The 22,999-nt window shown below is 40.9% G+C and overlaps 3 protein-coding genes and 1 long non-coding RNA gene across 6 annotated transcripts in view; 2 read left to right on the top strand and 2 right to left on the bottom strand.

Annotated features, from left to right (window-relative positions):
- Positions 1–14,594, bottom strand: part of LOC143901023 (transcription factor 12-like) — a 117,955-nt gene extending 103,361 nt beyond the window's left edge. Inside the window, exon 1 of the mRNA XM_077412942.1 lies at positions 14,406–14,594. Coding sequence (XP_077269068.1) covers positions 14,406–14,487 — 82 coding nt within the window. The 5' untranslated portion in view covers positions 14,488–14,594. The remainder of the gene's footprint in view (positions 1–14,405) is intronic.
- A 5-nt stretch (positions 14,595–14,599) lies between these two features.
- LOC143901045 (uncharacterized) lies at positions 14,600–15,087 on the top strand. Its single transcript, XR_013257957.1, has 2 exons — positions 14,600–14,739; positions 14,825–15,087. It is a non-coding gene; the product is annotated as an uncharacterized LOC143901045 (long non-coding RNA).
- On the bottom strand, positions 14,954–19,859 carry LOC143901040 (type-1 angiotensin II receptor-associated protein). Of its 3 annotated transcripts, none has more exons than XR_013257939.1 (8): positions 19,615–19,859; positions 19,120–19,267; positions 16,836–17,160; positions 16,541–16,575; positions 16,324–16,435; positions 16,162–16,237; positions 15,801–16,000; positions 14,954–15,559 (listed from the first exon to the last, which is right to left on the bottom strand). XR_013257939.1 is itself a non-coding variant. In XM_077412977.1 (8 exons), exons 3-8 carry the CDS (start codon positions 16,872–16,874, stop codon positions 15,489–15,491), a joined length of 471 nt encoding a protein of 156 aa, XP_077269103.1. In that variant the 5' UTR covers positions 16,875–17,160; positions 19,120–19,267; positions 19,615–19,859; the 3' UTR covers positions 14,954–15,488. The 3 variants fall into 3 exon arrangements, 2 of the variants coding, with proteins under 2 accessions (XP_077269103.1, XP_077269104.1); XM_077412977.1 differs by having other exon boundaries at positions 15,863–16,000; XM_077412978.1 differs by lacking the exons at positions 19,120–19,267; positions 19,615–19,859 and adding an exon at positions 18,332–18,673 and having other exon boundaries at positions 15,863–16,000.
- A 162-nt stretch (positions 19,860–20,021) lies between these two features.
- Mccc2 (methylcrotonyl-CoA carboxylase subunit 2) lies at positions 20,022–22,844 on the top strand. Its single transcript, XM_077412955.1, has 9 exons — positions 20,022–20,276; positions 20,575–20,828; positions 20,911–21,182; positions 21,274–21,421; positions 21,485–21,900; positions 21,981–22,115; positions 22,196–22,332; positions 22,393–22,478; positions 22,545–22,844. The coding sequence occupies exons 1-9, from the start codon at positions 20,163–20,165 to the stop codon at positions 22,660–22,662; spliced, it is 1,680 nt and encodes a 559-aa protein (XP_077269081.1). The 5' UTR covers positions 20,022–20,162; the 3' UTR covers positions 22,663–22,844.
- Positions 22,845–22,999: the final 155 nt, after the last annotated feature.

Genomic DNA, 22,999 nt, shown 5'->3' with positions numbered 1-22,999 from the left:
GTTGAGTTTCTCGATAAAAATTTTTATCTAAAAGTGATCTTGTTTTTCTTTTTTTCATGTTTGGTTTTCCTCACACGTTCGGCTGAGCGGATAGTCGGAAACGTTAGATTAATGCGATATTTACGCGGAAGAACAAGAAGCGGTCTGATAAGGGAGAGAAAGAGAATCAGCAGTAGCACGTTCTGCCGACGCGGAATTTGTTACGCAATGCACACCGGCGATGTCCGATAGTATCCGTATGGTTTTCAGGCGGCATTAATTCGATATTACACCTCGCGATTCGCGCGACACGACCTCGAAAACCGCTATACAGCGGGCAATTTTCGACGAACGACACGCGACCACGACGTGTCGGTCGTGTTTTGCTCCGCTGAAAATCCGCAAAGTACCGATCCGCGATCGCGAGATATAGAAGACATGTGGAGGCGGCGGAAATTGACTATCGATATACATATTTCATTAATTATTGTAATCGGTTGCATTAAATTATACCACTCGTGACAAGATTTACTCAGATACACTTGTCACTTGTGTAAGTTTTTATGTCTATTGTGATGGGATATCTAATTGAATAATTAAGTGCTCCGAGTCTTTGCATATAATTTACGATACAATATAAAGTAAATGAAAGAAATGCTGGTTAAATTGAAAAGTTATTAGACAAATTAATTTGATAAACAAGCACACTCTTTCCCTCTCTCTCTCTCAATTTCTAATTTCTAATTAAATTAAATCAAGTTATCAAGCTTTCAGCCAGCTTCTAACGACCATGCAAGCATCAGAGATATTCGCGCATTGAATAAAAACTGAAACGTGAAAAGTCGAGTATCACGCCGCGTTATTGCGCGACGAGGCCAAAACTGCCGGACACTTTCAACGTTGACGATCTCGTAAAAAAGAGGCATCCGTTCGTGTGGAGTGCGCGGCATCCCGTAACAAAAGTGCACGCATAAAAAAAGCAGAGAACGCGAATGCGACAAATAGACACGCGCGTGAGTGTACGCGGCCGCGGCATCGAAGTACCTCGGGACACTCCGCATTTCGCGCCCGCAAAAATATAGCTCTCGACTATATAGAGATTTCGCGATTTGATGTCGCAGGGCAATGGCCGAGGAGAGTCGAAGAGGATTTCAGCGTCACGTCGCGTTAAAGCTTAACCGTTGAACTTAGTGACTAATTACAGGGAGAGGACAAAACATACGCTAAACCATTCACGCAGAAAAGGGTAGCTGATGCCAGCAAGAAGCCAACCGTCTGCGAATTTTTTAAAAATTCGAGGACAGATATGCACAAAGGAATACGCCGGGATCGTATTGAGAATGCTCGATCGAGTGTGTTTAACACGATCCTGACTTAGATGACCATCTGGACTCTGTGAAATTGGTAGCTCATTTTCGTCACTTAATTGTCACAACTTTTTAAAACGCATTAAAAATTCTAAAATTGTACGGAGAAAGACTAGAATTCTATCAATTATATATCTGAATTCTGATAATAAATGCTAATTTTACAGAACTTCTGCACTCTTCATCTTATATCGCAGAGATTTTTTCCATTAAAAAATAATCCCTTCAACCAGCTGGTCTCGCAGAGATTGCTATAAAAGCATGCTTTCGAATTTCACACCCAGCGAATTATATCAATGAAGTAGGCAAACTATTATTATTAAATATCCTTAAATATATTACACACACACTCGCTAAGAAGTATTTTAATATATTATAATAACAATAATATTATCAATATATTAATAATAAGCGACTTTTAAAGAAAAAAATATTCTATATACAAGTACATACGTTAGATTTGTTGAATCACGAAAAAGTAAGGAGTGATAAGCAGATTAAAAAAAAAAGTTCAGGGACCAGTTTGGACGTAACGAGAATCAAAGAGACCTGCAGCTCATGTAAGACGAACGGCGCACAGGTGAATCGCGACAGCCGGTTTTCATGTTTAACCGAAAAATAATTCAGTCGGCTATCTCGCCGTTCTATCGTCTCTCGCGGTATATCCACCGGATCACCTGCCGAGAGCGAGCATGCCGCACGCAGGTTACACGCCGCTCTAGCGCCAAGAAAAATCTCGCGGGGTGTATCACGGCAAAGACGGAGCTCGTAAAGCGGTAAAGGAAATAATTGAACACCTGCGCGCGCCGCCGAGGCGGGCTTAATTCAATTAGCTCGCCCAACAAATGCCCGACACTTTCTTTGTGCGCCCGATGTAAATTTTACAAACAGCTTTGCGCGGGGACCTCTCGCGTAAATCTGGATATGCGACGACCAACGTTGCATCTCCAACAACTTCAGTTTACGTTGGTATGTATTTCAGGATAAAATTGTCATTATATGTATCTTAATTCAGCAACTTTGCGATTATGATCAGAAAGCTAAAGTGAAATCAAATCATGCATGCAGTTCTGACTCGATTTTGTCAATGGCAACTTCTTACAAGATCAAGAAGCTGTTTGGAGTCTGCAAACTGAATAACCTAAATCTTTAATATAAAAAATAATTGAACATGGAAACTTAAAAAATACTTTCATTAATAAAAAAAATTCTCTAATTTTATAAAATCGTTATTTTAATAGTCATCATAGTGTAATGTATAAAATGTATTTATTTCATTTAAACATATTTGCGATATATAAAATGATATATTCGTATATATAATGATATTGTTTAATTGCTTCACACACATAATCCAAATTTTTTTTATATATTATTAATCTTTTGCACTTGAATCTCCGCATTCGCTAACTTTATTACTGGATCGACCCTACGTGCGAATTCACGTGTGTATCGCGCCAGTGCATAGTGCCACGCGACCCAAAAGGGTGTTCGAGGCTTGTACAGGTAAGAACGAGAAGGAAGGGCGACGAGAAAAGGAGCCACGATCATTGAGAATACAGAAACGGCGGTAGCGGGGGCCCTACCACCCTCGAGGCCTACGACCCCGAAGAGAGGTGGAGTATAGGGTTTTACTGAGGGAGTAAAGAATAGAATCAGACGAGAAAGACGAAAAAAAAACGTAGAAAAAAGGCTCAGGTAGCCATTGGTGCTCAACCAGGCCTGCGCGATTTCTATTATCTTGGTTGTTCTGATAAAACTCCGCTACATATCCCGCGAGTCAATTATCTCTAAATTATTACAAAGAATATATATCAACTGCCCCAAGATAGCACCCTTAAGGGGATCCTAAAGTGAAGGCTGAACTTTTCCTCGACGTCGGTAATGTCAACATTTCTAATCCTGTTTTCTATGTCATATATCTATATCTGTCCTTGTCTAACGAGAGGCATCTGTCCTTGTTTCGCGTGCTGCGCCATCTCTCGCTACGCGCAATGTCAACCTGAATGTGCTTTTGCACATATAAAAGTTTATTTAAACTAATCTTTTTTTCTAGGCTTTCAATATTAGATCTAATTGCACGATATTGTTCTTAAATGTTGTCCCTAGGTCATGCCGGTCTAATTTTGTGGATATTTATTGTGGAATTTTTGTACAAAGCAAATATTGTCGTCACGTATACCAAAAATTAACAAAAATATTAATTTTTTCTCGTTTTCGATATAACGTCGACCACCATGACCTAGATTTTGATGCGTACTTTAATTCTAGACAAGAATTTTGCATTTCTATAAAGCCAATTAAAAGATTAGTGCTAAGAAAAAAAGCCGGTATATTACAGACGGATTTAGAATCCCCTTAAAGGCGCGCTAAATAAATGAAAACAACCTAATAAAGATATACGAATATGCACGATTGTTTTTGTCACATTATTTTTAAGAATGAGTTATCAAAGTTGAAAAAAGCAGAGCTTTAACAAACCAAAATAAAAATGCTGTCTAAATTGTTTAAAAAATGTGAGATATTATTTTTACTGTAATGTTCACTAGATGATAACCCTTGGAATCACAAGATCTAAATCGCGGATGCACAGTAAGATCGTCGAAGCGAGAATAATCGAGATTAAGAAAAACGTGCACGCTCTACTTTCAGACCTTTATATTCTCTGGCTCCGTACCTACGCTGGTGAGCTCCGTAGGTCCCGAAAACCGCAGTGCGCGGCCCGAGTCCCACGGGGCTCAACGCGGAAGCAGGAGGAAGCGGAGTTTCAGGAGGCAGAAATTTTGTGAAGACGAACTTCTGGCCACGCTCCAATTTCCCCCTCCAGCCGAAATCGAAAGAAACGTCGCGTGTGCCGTCAGGAGTCCGCGGGAGTACAAAAGAGCGCAACTGGCCCAAAGGGAAAGAACGGAGAACTTTGGTCTTGTGAGATGGTCGCTGAGCTTCTTTTACTTAGGATACACATCTTTCTATTTAGAATAAAAGGAATAACAGGATTATCTGCTACTTCTTTCTCACGAATTTATCCATTAATAGTACAAAACTTAAGAGTATTAAAAATTAATATATATGTATGCTCTTGAAAAATATTTGAATATTATCTCATATTACTTTCTCCTATGTATTATCTTACCACATTAATAATAAACCATTTAAGTCATTACATAGAATAGGGAAATGATGAAACAATTTCATAGTCGATTATTTTCTTTCAGTTGTATACAAAATAAGAACGCACGAAACAATAAATCCTAGACGGTAGTATAAACAAAACATTTTGAAAAATCATAACCTTATCATAAGCGCGCGAAATTAATGTTAAATGAAAAAAATAAATAAAAATATGTTAAAGACTGCGAATACTTCGATACTGAATACCGATACTCGCATGAGCGTCACGGTCGCGAGCGAGCAAACGAAACAGCAAAAAGAAAGTGGTATATAGCGTGACAAAGTCGGCGAACTTGCAGCGGAGGGAAAAAGATAGAAAGAGAGCAAATGGAGGAAGGGCGGTAAGAGGGAGGTATCGTCCGTTGCGCCGTTCAGAAGTAAACGGAACAGCGAAGGTGTATTTTGTGGAGGAGAAGGCTGCCTGCCACGCGACCATGGGGCCCCATGGTGGGGATGTCGGCGTGCCAAGGGGCCCGCGGGACCATGGCGATTGTAGACCGCCGAGGGGGAGGAGAGGGCGGGCGTGTGTATACGGGGAGACAGGGGGAGAAGGAAGGTGGCGAGGCAAAGGGGGAAATGCAGCAGCAGCAGCAGCAGCAGCAGCTGTCGCTGCCAGTGCCCCCCTTCGTGTTACCCTAGAAGGGGCCCACTGGAGGACATTGGCGCAGACCACGGGGGCCCCAGTGCATCTCAACCTGTCGCTGTTAAAATAACCGGCAACGTTGATAATAGGCGATTTTTGGCGATCGTTTGGTATGGTTTGGTATACATGTACCAAAGTTGCTATCCGTGGCTGCTATATTGGTTCTGGTGCAGTTTGGTATCCTTTGGTTGCTTATACCAGAGTCACGCCAAAAATTGTGAGTGCGTTCCACTCTTATCGCTCGCAACGCTCGTGGAATCATCTCATCCTTGTTGTTTGTCAAATGTTAAACAAGGACGAAATGATGCTTGCGAGCGTTGTGAGCGATAAGTGGAACCCAGCCATTGTGTCACGTCGCGCGTCAGCTTTGCGCGATTTGAACTTTAAAAAGATGCAGTATGAAAAATTTTTGATTAATGCCGTAGAAACAAATTTCAATATTAAGACAATAAATGATTAATTAGAGTTTTAGATGAACATGAAAGAGATTAATATTTCTTTTGCAATATATAAATTCTTACGTCCTGGTGCTAATTCCAGAGTTCAAAATAAATTTCAGAATTGAGGACTATAAGTTGCAAGATACAAGATACATTATGATAACTTATAACCATTTCAATAAATAATAATTTCTAATAAACAATGTACTATTACAAAAATAGCAAATTCGCGCAATTATGTCGTCAATGCGATCCAATTTTGCGTTGAACAGTTGAATTTAATTTAAGTGTTCGAGAATGTGGGTTAAACGCAAGTTGCATCATGCTTGTTGGTAAACGTTGCACGCGGCAACGTTTACCACGTATTCGAGAAACGCTCCTTACATTCTCGATCGTCGCATAATATTCGGATCGAAAACGAGAAGAGATCGGATCGATCGCTCATGGCGATTCGCGCCGAGTAAAAGTACGCCCGTCGTCGATTCCATCGATCGGTGAAAACGGGATAGGCGTGTGTGCAAAATCGCATGTATAAAAAAAAGAAAGGCGCGCGCGAGAGAGAAGAGGCGAAGAGAGGAAAGGAGAGAGAAAGGAGAGATAAAAGAGAGGAGAGGAGAGGAAAAAGAGAATCCAAAGTGGCCGGAGTGCGTGCGCGCGCGTGCCACCGTCGGCACGTGGCACGCACGTGTTCCGGTTTCTCTTGGATCTTGCTCGCACTCACTGACGACGCCTCTACGCGACGCTCTCGACACGCGTGTTCATTCACACGACTTCACGAACGACGAACGCGCGGCAGGGCAACGAGGATGAAGATCCGAAGGCAGGAGAGCGAATCTTGGTGGTTGCCCTCGAGGGTATACATTCAACATTCAACAGGTGATCTCGCGGCACTTCCGACGCCATTTTTACTTCCGCGATACAGCAACGAGCGTGATAAAGCTTGAGAAACTCAAACTAATTATTGGATAAAAAAGATGCATACCACTCTTTCTTTTCTCTCTTTACGGAGAATTGCGCGGCGAGATGAATTTGATTATGTAAAAAGAGATCTCTCCACGGTACAATAGTTCGTATATAATTTTCATTTTAGTTAATTCATTGCGTTTTATTTCCTATTCTTTCTGAAAAGTAACCGAAAAAAGAAATCATAGTTAAATCAGAATAAAAATTGTTCTTTGGTAACAGAAGGGTTTGACGCAACGTGTTCGATCGACGTTTCTCTCAACGGATTCTCATGAATCTCATGATCGTTTACCCAATTAGAAGTAAAATTCCTCCGAGCTTCGTGCGGGCCATTGAACGATTGAACGTCAGAAGGTGACGTCGCGCGCTCGAGGACAGTGGCACCTGCCAAAAAATCGGAGCCCCTTTTTCGTAGCCGGCGCCGTCAGGAGAGAGAGAGCCCCGAGTGCACATTTGTTGTTCGAACCCCGCCGGTCGCGTGGACGAGCGCGTCGCGCATACGCATACACGCATGGCGCGTACATAACATGCGTGCACGTACGCGTACCTACTATATGCGCCTCGGCTGCATGTGAGCCAAACCTAACGAAATCTGGCCAGATGTCTATTTCGAACGTGGCGCAGGTCGGTGCCGCGTGTCGTCGAAAACACACCCAGTGCATATGCGCTACGCGCGCACGCACGTACATACGTATACCTACACCTATATATGCATGTATGCATGATGCGTGCGTGCATGCGTGCGTGCATGCCCACACACACGGTTCTGGCCAGATTCGTTCTCTATCGGATTGCACGTGCTTGTTGGTGCTTTACAGGTGGCATTGCACCATCTCTTCCTGACTTTTGTCGTCACTCGAAACAAATCTGATAATTAGAGAAAAGTGGGAAGAAAATAATTTTTTATTAGATACTATTAACTTTTTGCTATTAAACTGTTAATGAAATTTTAATTCATTGTTCAATACTTCATGTATTCAATATTTTACTGATTAACATTCTTAATATTTTAGCCACGTGCAATCGTATACGTTCGCAAGTTTGCTTTACATATATTCAGTGTAAAGTAAAATTGAAAGAGAAAAATTTTATGTTAACGATAGTTGTAAATAGAATTAACAGCCTCAACAGATTTATGCATAATTATGAATATTAAATGCTACATTACGTTACGACGTTTCGTTGCGGCGCAACAATAAAATATAGTTGAGAACCATCGTGGCTACGCCAATGATGTGCAAGGGGATACTAGGATATGGTGCCCCTTGTAGGGTGGTGCTTTCAGTCAAGCTGGTAAGAGACACGACTCTCTAGGACGATAGGTATTTGTCCTCACGGAGGATGATATTCAATCGCATCGTGATGAGAAGATTTTCGAAGATAAACTTTTATTTTTGCCTCTCTACTGCCAATCCTGAAATATAACTGTATCCCCCTTTCGAGTCGTGACTCCAAATGTTAACGGTAAAATATAATCACCATCAAAATGTACATTCGAGGAAAATGAAGGAGATTTTTATAAGTCTTTAAGACGTCAGAAGAATACTGATCGATTGCGAGACGTTTCAGCAGCGCTTCATCGCGAATGACGAACGTGGAGAATCGTATACGCGGATCATTCGGCATCTTTTTTATCGCGCCAAGCTTGTTTCTGTAACCCAGTTCTCGCCGCGGCTAATGGACTTTTGCTCTTCTCCGCGGAGCGTCGCAAATTTGCGGAGAGGAAATGAGGGTGATAGGGGGAGGGATGCACAGAGAGATGATAGCAGAAAGAAACTTTGAAAAGTGAGCGGAGTATATGACTGCGAGAGAAAGAAGGACGAAAAGCAACGGAGATACAAAGCGGCGGGAGGTAACGAGAGCAAGGGTGTCGACGGAGAAAGAAAGAGAGAGGACCCGGAGCGCGAGTTTCACGCAGTGGCAAATTCATATCGACCATAACAGGAGCGAGGCGAATGGTGTATATACGCGGTTTGGTAACGAGGGACTTGCATTAGTCAGGAATTCTTAAGTGGCGCACACCCGTGTTTTTCGCAAAAAGCCTTAAAATGTCTTCCATTTTCCGTCGTTTGCCTTTCGCCGCCAGTTGTTTCTGGCCGCCTAAAGTAACGGTGATGAGATCGAGTGCGATACGCAGCGTGTGAGAACTGCATATACTTTACTCTCGAACACAATTTGCAAAAAAAAAAACATTTTGACGCATTAGACGATGCCAGAAAAATTCTTTAAAATTTCGATTAAAATATCGATGTCGCATGATGAATATTCAAGATAATATATTTTCCATGCTCATCATTATGTATAATTAATATAATATATTAATATATATAATAAATTAATATAATATGATATTATATTAAAATAATAAATTAATATAATTTAAATATTTCTATCAATTAGAGAGAAAAATACCATTTACGGTCCGGACTGAATCTTGATAGCCTATAAATAATATTGTGTAATTTTGTATATTTTTTCCAAACTCAAGTATTTAAGTTTACTTACAAAAACAGTTTCGTAAGTTCAAATTATAATTATTCCGTTTTATAAAAATAATAAATATGTACGATAATGATGCAATTTAACTCGATATACATATTATTGATGTAATTATGAACTTTTCAGCGTAATAAGAGATTAATATTAACAATATCGAAATATAGCAGTTGAAATTGTAATTGTAATTACTCCGTTTTATGAAAGTTGTATAAAAGTAATAAAGATGCATATTAATGATGCAATTTAACTCAATATAATATATTGAGTTAAATTTAAAAGTTTATTATAATTACGTTAATAATATTATTATTAACGTAATTATAAACTTTTCGGCGTAATAAGATTGATATTAATAATATCGAGATAAGGCAGTTGATTCGAGCAGGGATTCGCGTGACCTATCGACACCACTGCACGCGTTCGCTCGTATGCTTGCGAGAGAACGAGAGAGAGCGAGCGATGAAGAAAACGCAAGGGAGAGAGAGACAGGACGAGAGCGAGAGAGCGAAAGAGCGAGATAGCGAGGCCGATATACAACGGACGAATAGGGAACGATCCAGATTGGGAGAATGCGCGGTTGGGAGAGGATGCTCGTTGGCGGGGAAAGGGATCGAGTTTAGGGCGACGGGTGAACGGGGACGGTCGAGGGCGAGAGGGGTAGAAGCAGATGCTCATCGAGTCCCCGCTGTAAATGTAGATTATGCCCGCGCCCTTAATTTGTGTGCGTGCATACGCGGCATACGTGAACGCACTCTGGACTTGGCCTTTCCTAAGGAGAGGATTGAAAAGCGTCCAAGGAGATCGCCGCCCGCCGACTCTGGATAAAATTCGCCAGAATATATTTATAACCGCGCGATACCGCTATCTCCTTCGCGGAATCTGCCTGCATCTCGCGTAAACGCGCGCTCTCGCCTCTCGCAAAATTGCACCGCTCCAGTATTAATAAACCACTCACGCAGTATTAATAAACGAAGCGACGGTTCTGACTGTGGAACATCGCGGAGAGAGAGATTCATACGGAAAGATTAAATATATAGGGTTTTTTTTTATCGCGGATAATCGTACATTTTCATTCATTATTGTGCCGATCGCTATAAGATGTTTAAATCGCGTTAAAAAATTAAGTTTTCAAAACATTAATTTTCCAAAGGAATTTTTATAAAAGAAACTGACACTTTATTTTATAAAAAGAAAAAAGATTTTTCTTTTTTAGATTTTAACTTTTTTTTTTTCTTAAAATCAGTCAGGCTTGAATGCGAGAGGGAGGCAAAATTCTGCGGCAATCTTAGATGGTGCGACGTCGCGATGGTACATTTTTCCGACACCGGCAGAAGATGACGCACCCTCCTCCATATTTTAAGTATGTGGGTTTTCGACATGAGCCATTATAAGTTCGAGGACGCGCGCGCGTGAGGCGCGTGCACGCGAGACGGGGAAAGAAAGGCCGAGAAAGAGGCGGCGGTACACGGGAGTGAGAAAAAAAAACGGAAAAAGAGAGAGACGGAGCGAGAGGCAGGTGCATCACGGTGACACTCCCTCGATAATTCTCCGGAGAGAGAGGAGAGAGAGAGAGAGAGGAAAGAGAGAGGAGGAAGAAAGACGGCAGTGGCCGGAGAAAGAAAAAGAGAGAAGGACCTAAGTCACGAGTGTTGTGTCTGGAGCCTCGTTTATGGTCGTTCGGATAAACTCTCGCTCCGAGGAAGGAGTTTCGAAAATGGCTCCGGGACGTGGGGTTCGGCGGACCCCGGCCGGAATGTTGAGCATGGCAACCTTCGCGGTACGATACGGCGGGATATCTCGCGATCGGGGGAGAGTCGCGAAAACGGCGTTATTAGGATATTCGACGGGCCTCGCCCGAAATATTTCGCTCGCGGAAGGCCACCTTATTAAGTATTCCGTACGGGAAATTGCGCGCGAGTCGTGCCATGCGCTGGCCAAAAAGACACACGCGAGCTAATGATATTTCTTCACTTAAAGCACTGAAATATAAAACGGATACCCGATAAAAGAATATTTAACGATTGAGAGTCGCAACACGAGGCGGCAGCGCAATAAGTGGAGCGACAACATTTCGAACGTTCGATGCGCGAACGCTCGCGCTATACGTGAATCACACATACGTGTGTTTGTTAAACTATATTTTATCGAGCTCGCTACTTCCTGAAACAAACTAGTGCCCCAGGTAGATTATACTCGTGAGTCACACCGTGCGCGACTAATTTTAGATCCGTTGGGTTTCGGCACCGCGTGTGTGCGTTTTCCTCGCATTACGCGTAATTTCGAATCAGATTATTTTCTCGCGCCGGCACGAAACGTTTATCTTCGCCGACGGACCGCTCCGGAACGCATCTCGTCGCCGCGACGGCGAAACGCGGCGCGAAATCATTCGCGAAGCGACCGTTTTGCCGGCGAATTATGAAACACGGAAGGACAATGGAACGCTTATCTCTCCGACCGCCTTTTATATCTGTTTATGTACATACGTTACTATGTTGCGTTGTGTGTCTGATAAAATTTCAGTCGATCGGTCAATTATGCGCAATATGGGAAAGCAGTCAAACCAAAGACCCCTGGAGGGAATAGGGAATGAAAACGAACACCGGAAGTGTATTTTCGGTAAGTAGGATGGACGCTCTATTTTCGGATACCCTTGCACTTGAACCCCGTGACGATCCTCGACTGCAGGAAATCATAAGGATGTTGCTTTCGCGATTTACTTTCGTGACAAGACTCTATCCCGATGATTATTTCCCTCGTCTTCTATTAAAATAATATTATTAATTACATATATAAGTCTGTTGTCAATTCTCCAACTGTTATCCTCTATACGCTTGCGATTAGACCGAAATTTAATACGAACTGTTTGCAAAATAGCATACGGAGCGATCGTGCCGCGAATTAAAGGCTCGCGACCGTCGTAATATAGCTCGTTAAGTATGGCACGCAAAGTAATACGAGCCTTAATAACGACCGCGGCGCAGCAAGATCCGCGACGAAGGTCTGTTCGACGCGAAACGACAATCGTCGAGATGTAACGGGCCGCAACGGACCGACGACAGTCAACTGTCTCATATTTATCAAATTATGAGAAACGAGACTCGGTGAATCTGACACCCGGTAGAAACATTCGAGCGTAAATAACGAGCCCCATCGATCCTGGCCGCAACGGTTCTTCGATCGGCGAAGAACGGAGATATGTTTAATCTCTTCCATCGTTGAGAAATATTTCCGACGTGAAGGCATTCGATAGACGCGATATCAAATATCTTGTTATCATTTTAATATTGCCGAGAATATAATCGTTTGCAATATACTTTGACGAAACGTAACTCGGGGTGATTGTTCATTGTTTTGAGCGACTCGTAAAATTACGCGGAACGTTGTTTTGTAAACCGCTGCGCGCAAGGGATCGCCAACCACGACAGAGTACGTTGCCCTTTTCCCGCGCCGTCTCTCATTTGCCGCCCTAAAAAGTTTCATGGCAAACGCAATGCCGCGCAATATAAATTATATTTATACCGAATAGCCGGCGCAGAGCTCCCGCAGCGTTTTCAAAGGAATATGGGAACGCCTCGGACGACGAGACGTTCTAAAACGCAGTTTTTGCGGTCTTTCCGAGACGCTCGGCTGCGCCGAACTTAGCCTACGGGAGGCCCTACAGGCACCGTCGTCTTATTCCAAACAGCGTCTCAAACCAAACAAACGTTTGAGACTTTGTTACCAACTAATGCCACGGATTCCCGCGCAACACATCTCGCGCCCTTCTCTCTCAATCGTAATTTCGTAATTGCTTTGTGCGCCCGGCGATAATTAACGTGGGAATTTCGCGGTTTCAAAAAGCGTAATACCATGTGAATAATTCGACGTCGTCTGACTAGGAGCAAATACACAGTAATTGTACCATTATTTGAAAAACAAATCGAGGAAATATAGTTGCAAGCTTGATATAAGTAAGTAAGATGCAAATATTAGATTCTTTTATAGTTTTAATTATGATATTTAAATATGAAACAGGAGAATATAAAGACTTTATCAATATATTTTTTAGATATATTTTTCTCCAAAATAAATAAATAGATATAATATTCTAAGATTATTTGCAGCACTTGGAATCTTCTTTATCAAGTGCTTGTTTAATCGATAAATAACGGTAGAAGTGATCAAATAATAAATATTTAAAAACCACCAAATATTAAAAATTAAAACTACCCAAACCTGTCAAATATTAGATATTTAAAGACTAGCGGGGGGGGGCTAGAATTCTGACACGTGCCGCCGCGATAATCGAAGATTGTCGAAGGATGAGAACCGCTTTCGAGAGGTAACGCACGATTCCGCGGCACGCAACGGCGCATCGCTCCGTGGCTGTTTCTCTGGCAGGTGTATGAAGCGAGAAATAAAAGAAAAATGTGTTCGCGGAGGCTGACTGCCGAGGGAGCGAGAGGAAGGCAGAGGTATCGAGCGAGGAGGGAGAGAAAGGAAGAGAGAAGAGAGGTTCGCGAGAAAGGAGAGAAAAAAGGATTCGATTTATGGACTCTCGCATTACATCCGAGCGATTAACCACTAACGATTCGTACAATCGCGGTGGCGTCCCGGCACGTGGTGCGAGCGTAAAGCCTCGACGCAGATCGGCGAGAGCGGAACGGAGCATCGCGACGGCGATCATCTCTTTTCCCGGAAGCCTCCCTATCGGCGCTCCACTCACCCTCGCGCATTCATACGAGCACGCTTCACACACATGCATACACGCATATACACACGCACACGCACACGCACACGTCGCTCCATCGCTCACACCGTTGCACATGACAGCGGTGAGCAGCGTACGGCGACGCGGACGTCTCTCTCTGACGCGTCTAGGTTATGTTGTTCGCATCCCGGCGCGGCGCCGCGACGCACGGCAAGTAGGCGAGGAACACGCGCCGACGGAGGGAAAATCGTCGGCGTCGGGGCAGAGGGTGATCAGAACGCGGGGAACACGAGGCAGAGAGCCGTCGCTCTCGTCGCTAGTTGCCGTCGACGGGGCAGCACTGTCCAGGGCACTGACAAGCGAACCAAAACACAGAGCGGAGAGGTAGGTAGCCCTGGCGGCCGTCGACGACACGATCGTCCGACGCGCCGATCCTCGGCGCGATCGCGGGCTCGATCGACCGGCGTCTCGTCGCCGACGGGCCGTTAAATACGCACGCCGCACCGGATAAGAACACCAGAGACACCGGAGCAGGCGACGGAGACGGAGAGGAGAGACGTCCGTCGGTTTCGGTCTTCAACACGGGTCACGCACGGCGCGAGGTATCCCGTGCGCGAGGGGAGACACGGGCACTACGGACGACGCACACTCACCAGGCTGCTTGTTGGCGATCTTGTTGAAACAGTTCTGAAAGACCTCGTAGAGATGCATCGGCTCGTCGTCGCTGGCCGCCATGTTTTCGCACGAGACGTGAAAACGAGTACGAGTGGACGTTCCGTGGTCGAGGCGAGTGGGCACGGTTTCGCGGTGCGGCCGCGCGCGGAGCCACCCTCCTCCCGCTACGATCACCCACACTACTGAAGTGCGCCGCTTCACGGACGCGGCTCTTATACCCGCGACGCTGCCGCCACCGCCGCCCGCCGCCGTCGCCGTCGCGGCACCCGCGCGCCGTTTTCGAATCGCGCCGATCCCGACAATTCAAATTTTGTACGCTGTAAAGAATTATACATGTACGTCAATCGAGTGATTTTACGAAAAAAATTATATAAGTCATGTTCTTTTTTACTTTTAGAAATAACAAGTTCTAAACGAGGAATTTGATGGGGGATTCTCTCGGTTTCTCGACTGGAGACACGGAACGATCGTCATGGATATTTGTCGACAATCGTTCTCTTTCAGGACGATTTTTATTCGACGGATGTTTGCATTTAAATCTTTTATTCACAAGTCAATAGTAGAAATGGTTATACAGAATAGAAATCTGAATATATTAAAAATATTAGGTACGTACGCCGATCTGTGTAGAAATGTTACAATACATGAGATTTAAATCGTTGTATTCGATTAATTCGCCAAATAGACGATAGTAATATCATAATTCATAAATATAATCATTAGTTGATTAAAGTAACTAATGCCTCTATATAGCCATTGTTATATCGCTATTGTGTCATTAAACAAAATATAGAAACATTGTATACAATATATATTTTAACGTACCGCATAAAATTCAACCAAAAAATAGAAAATTAACACGAATAAATAACATAATCTTTGATTTTTGGCGATATAAAACATTATATGTAAGACAACTTATGAAATTCAAACAATTATTTATCAATGCTAATATAGCATTATAATCTTATGAAATTAGAATCTAAAATATCGTTATGTCACAAACATGTGTATATCGCATGAATTCGAAGCTGCTTTTTCGAACAATCTCTGTTTCAATCTTAAACCCCTTCAAAATCGGAGTTCCGTGGGACGGGATGAGAAATTTCTTCGTAATCTTGCCTGCCGTAACCTGTAAATAATTCGGACGAAATAACATACAGTCCAATTTCGCAGAATCATTGAGAAGCAGGAACTGCTGCTGCAGCACATTACACTTTCATGCAACATAAATGCGGGCGAGAAAGCAGTTTGGCAGTAAAATAAGTGCCACAACTGGTAGGTACATAGAAACCTAGGTAACTAAAAGTCGTTGATTATTAAAATAATGCACAAAGTAACTATAGTTTGCAGTAAAGCGTACGTGCACATACTTAAAATCAGATCTTGTCGAAGCACTACAAAAGCGTAGACGCGTAGCCAGTGATTTACTGACCCATGGCAGGACTCGGTGCAAATACTGTGGCTAGGTTGCCACCTCTCCCCTGGCCTATTCGCAGCAGGTATATACTCGAGACAGGACGAACGATCAAATTTATGATCATAAGGGCTGCGCTAAACTTATCGGACGCATCTACAAGTTAGTGAAATCAGACTGCAGAGACAGATTACATCTTTCGTATAGAATAGATCGATAAACAATTTTAACCTAACCTATCCTATTTGCTTTTTTCTTTAATGAACAATGTGAAAGACATATATATTACGTATAATATGTTCGATATATATACTCACCCCTGTATTCTGATGGATAGTAGACTGCTAACGTAATCACATCGAGAAATATAGATAGTACATTTATGAAAAATGCCTGTAAAACAATATAATAATCACGACCAATTCTAAATAAAAAAAAAAAATAATAAGTCCTCTTCTCTTGCTCCCTTAATAACTTACAAATTGCAGTGGTTCGTCCGATTCGACGCTATGAACAGCCCAAAATATACAAACAAAGAATAGCAAATTATAGAACAATGCAGATTTTGGACACCAATTTCCCTGCATACCCCTGTAACGTATATTTTATATGTGACATAGATTACAATAAAAGTACAGGTTCTTACAAATGCATAAAATTTCTCCACTTCGGAAGAATATGCAATGCTGTGCTTACCACGTTACCAGCATCAAGTGAATTGCAAATATGATCTGAAAGAAATATAAAGATGAACGATATCCTTTTTCGCCTTTGTTCAATTATCATGCAACATTTATATAAGTATTTATAAATTTAACTGTCGATCACAAAACGGAAATAAATTTATGACTTCATATACATATGCACAAATGTCAATTTGTTTTCGCAGTAAAGTGTTACGCATTTGCAGAAAGTACGATACAATGTCACGCCGTATCGATGAAAACACTGAAACAGAAAAGAATGTAGCTGGCACTATACGTTTACATACCTTTAAAGGAAAATGGGATAAATTGGTTAGATTAGGCATCTTTGTCGCGCGACAGTAACCTCTGTGCTTAATAATGTCAAAAAGTATGGCAGATCAGTTGGAATTACGTTTAAAAAATATCTCTCTGGCTGACAAAGAAATATCTAATCTGCTTTTTCCGCCTACAACTTGGATTTGACAACAACATGAAGCGCACGTATCGCGACTACTGCAACTACTCGGACTACTACTGCAACTGCTAACTGCTACTGCGTATATTGTCATATATCAGCTGTGCAGCAGCAGTGTTTTTCGCAGCTGCTGCCATCTAACGCAATCGCTCCGTCTAAAAAAGAAAATTCGTAAAATTGTTTCTAAAATTCATGAAATTAAATATCTAAAATTCTCATAATCATCCAATCAATATTGCCATTTTGTGTGCCAGTAAGTATCAAGACTGCATTAGCTGTATATATCTTATTGTTAGTCAAAATATCTTGATGAGAGGAGAGAAAAAAAGAAAGAAAGAGAGAGAGAGAGAGAGAGAGAGAGAGAGAGAGAGAAACAGAGAAAGAGGGAGAACGCCGAAACATTTCTTTCTTTTATTAAACAATATGCAGATGAGAGAAAAAGATAAAAGACTTGATTCTTCTCTTTTCACATCTCTCTTATTAAAAATAAATTAGATGTATTTAAGAAAAAGCTCTTTCTTATATTTAATTCATTAATTGTTACTTTATTATTAAGTTCATCTTAAAAATATCTACACGATTTGTATTATATATATATATTCTTTTTAATTATTCTTTTTTTATATTATATATATATATATATATATATATATAAAATATATAATATATAAAAATAATGTAGCTAAAGTTTCTAAAACGTTCTTGGACCAAAAATTATAAACTTGTCCTAATTAAAAAGAATTATAAAAAGAAATATATATCTCTATAATATACATAAAACAATAAAATAATAACAAAAAAAATTTTTAATTAATAAAGAGATGACAAAAGAGATAAAAGGAGTCGCAGAATTAATTTTCACAAAAACGGTGATTTCTGCAAAGCAAAATATACAAGTGCGAGAACAATCTCCAAGATTTCTGACTATAAGAATATAATAAATTGTTAACAAGGCTTGGAAGTGATCCGTTTAATCCGAATTACATCCGCCCGTATACTTGCATATATGTAAGATAATAAAATGAAAAATTCGTGTACGAATCACGCGTGTATATACATAAACAGATCACTGTATTAAAATCGCGATATCTGTGCGTACCATATATTGTTCATATATGAACAATTTTTTAAACGCGCTGAGGATTCGCTTTTCGGAGTTCAGACAATCAGGAATAATATGGCGGCAAAATCGCGTTTTGGACCCAAAAATCACGGCGCGTTTCACCGCATTGACCGCCATTCGGAATCTATCGACGCGCAATGTACAGTTTTCGAACGTTGAAACTCAGGCGAGTGAGTATAGAAACGAAAGAATATTATTCGTACCTGGCGATGACCGTACATCATGCATGCATCGCATACTTTCACCGAATTTCGGGCGAGCGGATTGACGTTAAGATTTTAAGATGGAAGACGCTGCCGCGGATGCCGGGTCTTCGGAGCGGATCGCGGCTACGTATACCTACAGCGATCGGCTATACGTTCGATATACGTTGCGACGAACGCCCGACGCCTCGCGAGTCGCTCGCCAGTGATTCTGGCATAGATTCTGGCGCGCCGGGTTCACGTCTGAACGACAACGACTGCGAGAAATACGGCACGACGCGAGCCGGAGTCGCGGGCGGGCGGGCCGGAGCTGCGACGCGTTCTGCAACCTGCAACTGGAACCTGACCGCGATTCAAAATCTGTCGTGACGCGCAGCGCGCACGCTCGAGATTCTCGAGAGGCCTGCGGCACTGCCGATAAAACATCATTTTGTTGTAGTATATACCATTTGCAGATGTAGCACGGACGCGCACCAAAATGATGTTTTATCGACAGTGTCGGAAAGAGAAAAAGTGAGAGAGAGAGAGGGCTATTACAATATAAAATATATAAAATAAGTTAATATTTATCGAGATACATGAGATATAAAAGAGATGAAAACTCAAATCCATTGGTCAAATTATATGTGATATATTGAGTAAAACGTAAAACAAAAACTTTTACCTTTTACTAATACTTGCATCCAGTATGAAAAATGTGTTGCATTATTATTATTTTATCTAGATTAAATATTAAATTATCATGTCTTGCGAGTTGACGAACTTTTGTAACAGTTACGTATATTTACCTTGGCACTAATTTTTATATTTTTATTACGACGTTCTTGTACAATTTCACGTAAGCGCGTCGCTACGGGCTGAATAACTTTGTTGTTGGGGTCAGAGATGAAAAAATAATCTCCGCATCCCGATGTGCCTCCTCATAGTGCTTGTCATCTGTGATACAATATTTTATTAACGCGTTGTCGCAGTCTTCAACCACTTTTTCGTAATTGCTCAACTCTAAATAGCTGATTTCTGTATATAGTATTACAAAGAAATTGAGCTTTAAAAATTACTGGATAAAAAAATCATATTTTCTCTTCAATAAATTTCGATTAAATTATAATCATATTTTAATTTAAAACTTACAGAATATACAATATTGATAATTAAAAAAATTTTTTCGACGTTTTTGCTTTAAAAAGTAGAGTTCAAGTTGTTCAAAAAGGATATAATTAAAGAGACAGCCCTTTATTTTTAAATAATTCAAATAATCAAAAAAATCTCGGAAAATAATATACCTTGGATTCTGTCAGGTGAAAAACCAATTTATCTTTAATAAATTCTTCAATGGTGTTGATAAATTTTTCCTTAGCAGCATCATAGTACGTGTTTTCATATATTTTTGTTAAACACATATAGGTACTACGTTTACGCGAGCTTTACTTCCGTAGTAACTTACGATAATTCCTTCGCGTAAACGGGATTTTGTAGTAACTTGCGATAATTTACTCCGCGTAAACGAGTGATATATCGTAAGTTACTACAGAAGTAACGCTCGCGTAAACGTAGTACTAGCCTAGCCTATAAATAACCCCGCGCGACCATCGATTATGCATCGAATAATGCCAGTCATGCACGTATCTAATCGCGCACACATATGTGTACGTACGTGTGGGTCCCATATAATAAGAAACAAACAATCTCTTCTACGTGGCGTGGCCACGTGCGTCACTGAGCACTGAGCAGGTTCACTCGACTTGCACTGACTTGCACGTTACGAGACGTGTCAATTGTTATTGTGTTGACTGTCATTTCTCTCGTGGCGGTAAAAAAGTATTTATGAACGATGTTGCGACGGAGTCGTTATTTGCTGAGGCATTTTCGGCCCTCCGTGAGATTTTATCACGAGGAAGCGTCTGTCATCGGCAGCACGCCGGACACCAGTTCACTGGTTTATCAGGTTAGGAAGTACAGTTGTGCATTTCACTGTTCTTTTTTTTTTTTTGTAACTATACTTGTGCCACTTTGGAGGAAAATATAAACGTCATAATTTATAAAACTTATACACGAAGATCAACCCTTGATATTATAAATAATATTAACTTCTAAACATGTGCTTCTTGCTTTAATTATGTAATATAAACAAATCACGTGTCTATATAGATATACCATAAATATATAAATGTACTGAATTTTGTAACATGAATAAATTACGTATCTATCTACAAACATACTGTAGACGTAATTATTTTTTGCAGGAGAATTACGCACAAATGAAAAATCTTGTTGATCAGTTGAAAGACACTGTGGAGAAGATAGTTGAGGGTGGCGGACAGAAAGCCAGGGACAGACATGTGGGCAAAGGGAAGCTCTTACCTCGGGAACGAATAAATACTCTTTTAGATAAGAATTCGCCTTTCTTAGAGTTCTCGCAATTGGCGGGTTACGAGATGTATGGTAAGGACGAAGTGCCGGCAGGAGGAATTATTACTGGCATCGGAAGAGTAGAAGGGTATATGACCCATAGATGACAAAATCAACATTTTAGATTCTTTCGACATCAGTGTTTCAACCAAATAATTTTTTTTTTTCAGCACCGAATGTGTAATACTTGTAAACGATAGTACCGTAAAGGGTGGTTCGTATTACCCCATCACGGTCAAGAAGCATTTACGAGCACAAGAAATTGCAGAGGAAAATAGATTAACTTGCATATATCTGGTCGACAGTGGTGGTGCAAATTTGACCAAACAGGCTGATGTTTTTGCCGATAAAATGCACTTTGGCAGATCTTTCTATAATCAAGCGAACATGAGCGCCAAAGGGATAGCCCAAATCGCAGTGGTTATGGGAAGTTGCACAGCAGGTTTGTCATTATTTTCCATTATCGATATTTAGTTCAACATTTATTTTTTTTTGTTTTACGTACTGATTTATCATTTGTATTCATGTTATAGGTGGTGCATACGTTCCTGCTATGGCGGACGAAAGTATTATAATTGGCAATCAAGGTACAATATTTCTGGCTGGCCCACCACTGGTAAAGGCTTCAACGGGTGAAGAGGTTTCAGCGGAAGACTTAGGAGGAGCCGCGCTTCATTGTCGGTAATGATTTTAAACGCTACACTGATCGTAAATGTTCACAATCAGTTATAATTAAAATTGTAGGCAATCTGGCGTAACCGATCACTACGCGATAGACGACACGCATGCTTTGTATCTTGCACGTCGAATTGTGAAAGATTTAAATCTGCAACAGTCTATGGATGTAAAAATCAGTAAAAACATTGAGCTGCCCGTCCACGCCATCGATGACATCTATGGCATCGTCGGAGCGAATCTGAAACGTCCGTACGATGTGAAGGAAGTCATTGCGAGGATCGTGGACGGGTCAAAATTTCACGAATTTAAAGCGCAATACGGCGAAACCTTGGTCACTGGATTCGCCAAAATTTACGGCTATCCTGTTGGGATAATTGCGAACAACGGTGTATTGTTTTCGGAAAGTGCTCTAAAGGGAACTCACTTTGTACAGCTTTGCACTCGAAGAAAAATCCCTCTTATCTTTCTGCAGAATATTACAGGTACAATTATATAAACACCGTTAATGTATTAAAATTCGTGTCACACAATTTTATATAATTAAACAAGTTCATCAATATAGGATTTATGGTGGGTAGAGATGCAGAATTAGGTGGTATCGCCAAAAATGGCGCTAAAATGGTAACAGCGGTAGCATGCGCGCAGGTGCCGAAAATCACAGTGATAATCGGGGGTTCCTACGGAGCTGGGAATTTCGGTATCTCTTTTTAGCTACTTTAATATTTTCTTTCTGAAAAGAGAAAAAGATAATTTAAGATAATACGAATATCTGAATAGGAATGTGTGGTCGATCTTATTCCCCGCGTTTCCTTTACTCCTGGCCAAACGCTAGAATATCTGTAATGGGAGGAGAGCAAGCAGCGAGCGTATTAGCGCAAATCACGAGGGAGCAACGTGAGAGAGAAGGCAAACAGGTATGATTTAATTTTTGTTTCTTCAACATGCAGATATAAATACATATTTCGATTTTGCAGTGGACTCAAGAAGAAGAAGATAATCTCAAAAATCCAATTATAAAACAGATCGAGAAAGAAGGCAATCCATATTACTCCAGTGCTAGGTAAATTATTGTCGTTGCATAAACAAAAAATTAATTTTTTCTTACGAATATCCTGATATTTTTTAGAGTTTGGGATGATGGTGTGATTGATCCGGTGGACACGCGAGTTGTACTCGGCTTGAGTTTGTCAGCGAGTCTGAACGCGCCTATACCTGACACTAAATTCGGTATTTTCCGAATGTAATACCAAGTACCAAAACGAGTGAAAGTATATCTTGAAAGTACCCCACGTTATTGTTAAGCTTTATGTTTTTTTAAATATCTGATATATATACATATATGTATACATGCGCCAAAAATTATATTTTGTAAAGGAAATTTTTTTCTATTGTTATACATTCTAAATATATGTTTTGTTATATTTTACGCTGTTGATGATTTATATTTTTAATAACGCTTACATGTCTATAATTTCACAATTCCTTCCGAATGCATCTTTCCGTCTGACAGAAGCATCTTCGTTGTATTTTTAATAACAGAAAATAGTATATTTTAACTCAGTTAAAATCGGCCTATTATTC

This window comes from Temnothorax americanus, unplaced genomic scaffold (genome assembly GCF_048541705.1).
Source record: "Temnothorax americanus isolate GAGA-0224 unplaced genomic scaffold, ASM4854170v1 Scaffold31, whole genome shotgun sequence".
NCBI lineage: Eukaryota > Metazoa > Arthropoda > Insecta > Hymenoptera > Formicidae > Temnothorax > Temnothorax americanus.
Note: the sequence above shows the minus strand (reverse complement) of the source record. Positions and strands in the feature narration are given on the sequence as shown.

Bases quoted from the DNA above. Each gene is read 5' to 3' on its own strand.
- LOC143901040 (XM_077412977.1), bottom strand. From the start codon at position 16,874: ATGCCTAATCTAACCAATTTATCCCATTTTCCTTTAAAG. The intron at 16,238-16,323 runs GTAAGTTATTAA...ATTGTTTTACAG, and splicing joins CGGACGAACCACTGCAATTT to GCATTTTTCATAAATGTACT. The intron at 15,560-15,862 runs GTCAGTAAATCA...AATTATTTACAG, and splicing joins TGCACCGAGTCCTGCCATGG to GTTACGGCAGGCAAGATTAC.
- Mccc2 (XM_077412955.1), top strand. From the start codon at position 20,163: ATGTTGCGACGGAGTCGTTATTTGCTGAGGCATTTTCGGCCCTCCGTG. The intron at 20,277-20,574 runs GTTAGGAAGTAC...TATTTTTTGCAG, and splicing joins CCAGTTCACTGGTTTATCAG to GAGAATTACGCACAAATGAA. The intron at 21,183-21,273 runs GTTTGTCATTAT...TTCATGTTATAG, and splicing joins TATGGGAAGTTGCACAGCAG to GTGGTGCATACGTTCCTGCT.